The 6000-nt window shown below is 47.2% G+C and overlaps 1 protein-coding gene across 1 annotated transcript in view; it reads right to left on the bottom strand.

Annotated features, from left to right (window-relative positions):
• The window catches only part of kiaa1109 (KIAA1109), a 196078-nt gene that overhangs the window by 121032 nt on the left and 69046 nt on the right, over positions 1-6000 (bottom strand). The window contains exons 41-42 of the mRNA XM_083792424.1: positions 2186-2337; positions 127-277 (exon numbers count right to left, since the gene is read on the bottom strand). Of these exons, the coding sequence (XP_083648550.1) occupies positions 127-277; positions 2186-2337 (303 nt within the window). The remainder of the gene's footprint in view (positions 1-126; positions 278-2185; positions 2338-6000) is intronic.

Genomic DNA, 6000 nt, shown 5'->3' with positions numbered 1-6000 from the left:
TTTAGTCGACTAAAACTAAAACACTGAAACATTCCAGGAAACTAAATGAAAACTAATTGAAGAGACTGACTGTCACGGCTGCGCCTAGTTAGTAGTTAGTTAGTTAGTAGTGGTTGCGTTGCTGACCTCCAGGGCTTCGGTCATGATGCAGCCCATGACCGCACACACGCGCAGGGTTCCCTCCATGTCCAGTTTCCTCAGGGAAGACTTGAGCTGGTCGATGGGGACCAGCCAGGCTCCGATGGCAGGGGTGGCTGTGCTCAACAGGTTCAGCTGCCTGGTAGGAGACACACCGTCACAAATTTACATTCATTCACTCATTTATTTTTTAGCTTATTTTTATTGTGTTTTTTTTTTGTTTATTTAATTGTATTAATTGTATTAACCCATTTAGACCCCGAGGACGATTCTAAAAATGCCTCCTAAAAATCCTGACAGTTTTCTGGAAAAACCTCATGTTTTCTATGTCAATCGTTCTAAAACATTTCCATGTCGAGGACCCCCAAAAATATATGTATTTGGCTGCCGAAACCCCCCCCCCCCCCCCCCCCCTATCTGAAAATATGTTGTTCCAGGGACCCCCCCACCCTGAAGCAAAGATTTGAGTTCAAAACTTTTCCTCTGAAAGAATATATATATATATATATATATATATATATATTCAAAGATTTGCACCACATTTTCACGATTTTTCAAAAATAGCAGATGTACAAGCTCGTAGCGCGACACTTGTAGATCTGCTATTTTTCAATAGCTAAAGTACATAATGCTTAAAACACCAAAAGGGGTTCCCACCCAGAATGGGTTAAAACAAAAAAAATAATTGATTAATAATAATTGAAGTACAGTAAGGCCCCCCCCCTCACACATAAGGACAGTATAATCCACCAGTCTTAATAATGAGGCCTACCTGGAGATGCCCTGGGAGGCAGAGCGGTGGCTAAGTGGTAGTTTATAGTACCTGGAGATGCCCTGGGAGGCAGAGCGGTGGCTAAGTGGTAGTTTATAGTACCTGGAGATGCCCTGGGAGGCAGAGCGGTGGCTAACCCATTCTGAACGGGAACGCATTTTGGTGTTATCATTATGTTATGCTTTAGCTATTGAAAAATAGCAGATCTACAAGCTCATAGCACGCCACCGAGTGGCGCGCTACGAGCTTGTAGGTCTGCTATTTTTGCAAAAATCGAAGAATGACTGACATTTTTAGAATCTGATCTCAGGTCAGAATGGGTTAATAAGACCAGTGTGTGTCCAGTGGAAACCTCGTATGAATCTGATCTCAGGTCAGAATGGGTTAAGTGGTAGTTTATAGTACCTGGAGATGCCCTGGGGTAGTTTATGGTACCTGGAGATGCCCTGGGGTAGTTTATGGTACCTGGAGATGCCCTGGGGTAGTTTATAGTACCTGGAGATGCCCTGGGGTAGTTTATGGTACCTGGAGATGCCCTGGGGTAGTTTATAGTACCTGGAGATGCCCTGGGGTAGTTTATATTACCTGGAGATGCCCTGGGGTAGTTTCTAGTACCTGGAGATGCCCTGGGGTAGTTTATAGTACCTGGAGATGCCCTGGGGTAGTTTATAGTACCTGGAGATGCCCTGGGGTAGTTTATAGTACCTGGAGATGCCCTGGGGTAGTTTATAGTACCTGGAGATGCCCTGGGGTAGTTTATAGTACCTGGAGATGCCCTGGGGTAGTTTATAGTACCTGGAGATGCCCTGGGGTAGTTTATGGTACCTGGAGATGCCCTGGGGTAGTTTATAGTACCTGGAGATGCCCTGGGGTAGTTTATAGTACCTGGAGATGCCCTGGGGTAGTTTATAGTACCTGGAGATGCCCTGGGGTAGTTTATAGTACCTGGAGATGCCCTGGGGTAGTTTATGGTACCTGGAGATGCCCTGGGGTAGTTTATAGTACCTGGAGATGCCCTGGGGTAGTTTATAGTACCTGGAGATGCCCTGGGGTAGTTTATAGTACCTGGAGATGCCCTGGGGTAGTTTATAGTACCTGGAGATGCCCTGGGGTAGTTTATAGTACCTGGAGATGCCCTGGGGTAGTTTATGGTACCTGGAGATGCCATGGGGTAGTTTATAGTACCTGGAGATGCCCTGGGGTAGTTTATAGTACCTGGAGATGCCCTGGGGTAGTTTATAGTACCTGGAGATGCCCTGGGGTAGTCTATAGTACCTGGAGATGCCCTGGGAGGCAGAGCGGACGTTGGTGGGTGCAGCGAAGCTGAACCAGATCTCGCGGATGGTCAGCTTCATGCTGCTGGAGTCTGGAGGCGGAGGCATCAGGGGGAGGTCCTTCTTCAGCTCGTCCGACTCCACCCCCTCGTCCTGGACAGATACAGTACATACGTTACAAACATGACTCCACCCCCTCGTCCTGGACAGATACAGTACATACGTTACAAACATGACTCCACCCCCTCGTCCTGGACAGATACAGTACATACGTTACAAACATGACTCCACCCCCTCGTCCTGGACAGATACAGTACATACGTTACAAACATGACTCCACCCCCTCGTCCTGGACAGATACAGTACATACGTTACAAACATGACTCCACCCCCTCGTCCTGGACAGATACAGTACATACGTTACAAACATGACTCCACCCCCTCGTCCTGGACAGACGCAAATACAAATTAAAGTAGATAACATAATGGTGAACGCAGCATGGCGAACCACAATGGAAACGCGCGTCGGGGGTGAAACGGTCACATCGCCACTATAGTCCAGTTCTCCATCATAGTGACAGAGAACAGGCTCACTATAGTCCAGTTCTCCAGCATAGTGACAGAGAAGAGGCTCACTATAGTCCAGTTCTCCAGCATAGTGACAGAGAACAGGCTCACTATAGTCCAGTTCTCCATCATAGTGACAGAGATCAGGCTAACTATAGTCCAGTTCTCCAGCATAGTGACAGAGAAGAGGCTCACTATAGTCCAGTTCTCCAGCATAGTGACAGAGAAGAGGCTCACTATAGTCCAGTTCTCCAGCATAGTGACAGAGAACAGGCTCACTATAGTCCAGTTCTCCATCATAGTGACAGAGATCAGGCTAACTATAGTCCAGTTCTCCAGCATAGTGACAGAGAAGAGGCTCACTATAGTCCAGTTCTCCAGCATAGTGACAGAGAAGAGGCTCACTATAGTCCAGTTCTCCAGCATAGTGACAGAGAACAGGCTCACTATAGTCCAGTTCTCCAGCATAGTGACAGAGAACAGGCTCACTATAGTCCAGTTCTCCATCATAGTGACAGAGATCAGGCTAACTATAGTCCAGTTCTCCAGCATAGTGACAGAGAAGAGGCTCACTATAGTCCAGTTCTCCAGCATAGTGACAGAGAACAGGCTCACTATAGTCCAGTTCTCCAGCATAGTGACAGAGAAGAGGCTCACTATAGTCCAGTTCTCCAGCATTGACAGAACAGGCTCACTATAGTCCAGTTCTCCAGCATAGTGACAGAGAACAGGCTCACTATAGTCCAGTTCTCCAGCATAGTGACAGAGAACAGGCTCACTATAGTTCAGTTCTCCATCATAGTGACAGAGAAGAGGCTCACTATAGTCCAGTTCTCCAGCATAGTGACAGAGAAGAGGCTCACTATAGTCCAGTTCTCCATCATAGTGACAGAGAACAGGCTCACTATAGTCCAGTTCTCCAGCATTGACAGAACAGGCTCACTATAGTCCAGTTCTCCAGCATAGTGACAGAGAACAGGCTCACTATAGTCCAGTTCTCCAGCATAGTGACAGAGAAGAGGCTCACTATAGTCCAGTTCTCCAGCATTGACAGAACAGGCTCACTATAGTCCAGTTCTCCAGCATAGTGACAGAGAACAGGCTCACTATAGTCCAGTTCTCCAGCATAGTGACAGAGAAGAGGCTCACTATAGTCCAGTTCTCCAGCATAGTGACAGAGAACAGGCTCACTATAGTCCAGTTCTCCAGCATAGTGACAGAGAAGAGGCTCACTATAGTCCAGTTCTCCAGCATAGTGACAGAGAACAGGCTCACTATAGTCCAGTTCTCCATCATAGTGACAGAGAACAGGCTCACTATAGTCCAGTTCTCCAGCATAGTGACAGAGAACAGGCTCACTATAGTCCAGTTCTCCAGCATAGTGACAGAGAACAGGCTCACTATAGTCCAGTTCTCCATCATAGTGACAGAGAACAGGCTCACTATAGTCCAGTTATCCAGCATAGTGACAGAGAAGAGGCTCACTATAGTCCAGTTCTCCAGCATAGTGACAGAGAAGAGGCTCACTATAGTCCAGTTCTCCAGCATAGTGACAGAGAACAGGGTCACTATAGTCCAGTTCTCCAGCATAGTGGCAGAGAAGAGGCTCACTATAGTCCAGTTCTCCAGCATAGTGACAGAGATCAGGCTCACTATAGTCCAGTTCTCCAGCATAGTGACAGAGAACAGGCTCACTATAGTCCAGTTCTCCAGCATAGTGACAGAGAACAGGCTCACTATAGTCCAGTTCTCCAGCATAGTGACAGATAATGAGGCTCACTATAGTCCAGTTCTCCAGCATAGTGACAGAGAACAGGCTCACTATAGTCCAGTTCTCCAGCATAGTGACAGAGAACAGGCTCACTATAGTCCAGTTCTCCAGCATAGTGACAGAGAACAGGCTCACTATAGTCCAGTTCTCCAGCATAGTGACAGAGAAGAGGCTCACTATAGTCCAGTTCTCCAGCATAGTGACAGAGAATGAGGCTCACTATAGTCCAGTTCTCCAGCATAGTGACAGAGAACAGGCTCACTATAGTCCAGTTCTCCAGCATAGTGACAGAGAAGAGGCTCACTATAGTCCAGTTCTCCAGCATAGTGACAGAGAAGAGGCTCACTATAGTCCAGTTCTCCAGCATAGTGACAGAGAAGAGGCTCACTATAGTCCAGTTCTCCAGCATAGTGACAGAGAACAGGCTCACTATAGTCCAGTTCTCCAGCATAGTGACAGAGAACAGGCTCACTATAGTCCAGTTCTCCAGCATAGTGACAGAGAACAGGCTCACTATAGTCCAGTTCTCCAGCATAGTGACAGAGAACAGGCTCACTATAGTCCAGTTCTCCAGCATAGTGACAGAGAACAGGCTCACTATAGTCCAGTTCTCCAGCATAGTGACAGAGAAGAGGCTCACTATAGTCCAGTTCTCCAGCATAGTGACAGAGAACAGGCTCACTATAGTCCAGTTCTCCATCATAGTGACAGAGAACAGGCTCACTATAGTCCAGTTCTCCAGCATAGTGACAGAGAAGAGGCTCACTATAGTCCAGTTCTCCAGCATAGTGACAGAGAACAGGCTCACTATAGTCCAGTTCTCCAGCATAGTGACAGATAATGAGGCTCACTATAGTCCAGTTCTCCAGCATAGTGACAGAGAACAGGCTCACTATAGTCCAGTTCTCCATCATAGTGACAGAGAAGAGGCTCACTATAGTCCAGTTCTCCAGCATAGTGACAGAGAACAGGCTCACTATAGTCCAGTTCTCCAGCATAGTGACAGAGAACGGGCTCACTATAGTCCAGTTCTCCAGCATTGACAGAACAGGCTCACTATAGTCCAGTTCTCCAGCATAGTGACAGAGAATGAGGCTCACTATAGTCCAGTTCTCCAGCATAGTGACATAGAACAGGCTCACTATAGTCCAGTTCTCCAGCATAGTGACAGAGAACGGGCTCACTATAGTCCAGTTCTCCAGCATAGTGACAGAGAACAGGCTCACTATAGTCCAGTTCTCCAGCATAGTGACAGAGAACAGGCTCACTATAGTCCAGTTCTCCAGCATAGTGACAGAGAACAGGCTCACTATAGTCCAGTTCTCCAGCATAGTGACAGAGAACAGGCTCACTATAGTCCAGTTCTCCAGCATAGTGACAGAGAACAGGCTCACTATAGTCCAGTTCTCCAGCATAGTGACAGAGAACAGGCTCACTATAGTCCAGTTCTCCAGCATAGTGACAGAGAACAGGCTCAC

This window comes from Protomyctophum parallelum (assembly GCF_964188405.1).
Source record: "Protomyctophum parallelum genome assembly, chromosome: 20".
Lineage (NCBI taxonomy): Eukaryota > Metazoa > Chordata > Actinopteri > Myctophiformes > Myctophidae > Protomyctophum > Protomyctophum parallelum.
The sequence above is the reverse complement of the archived record's forward strand: the minus strand, read 5'-3'. Positions and strand labels throughout refer to the sequence as shown.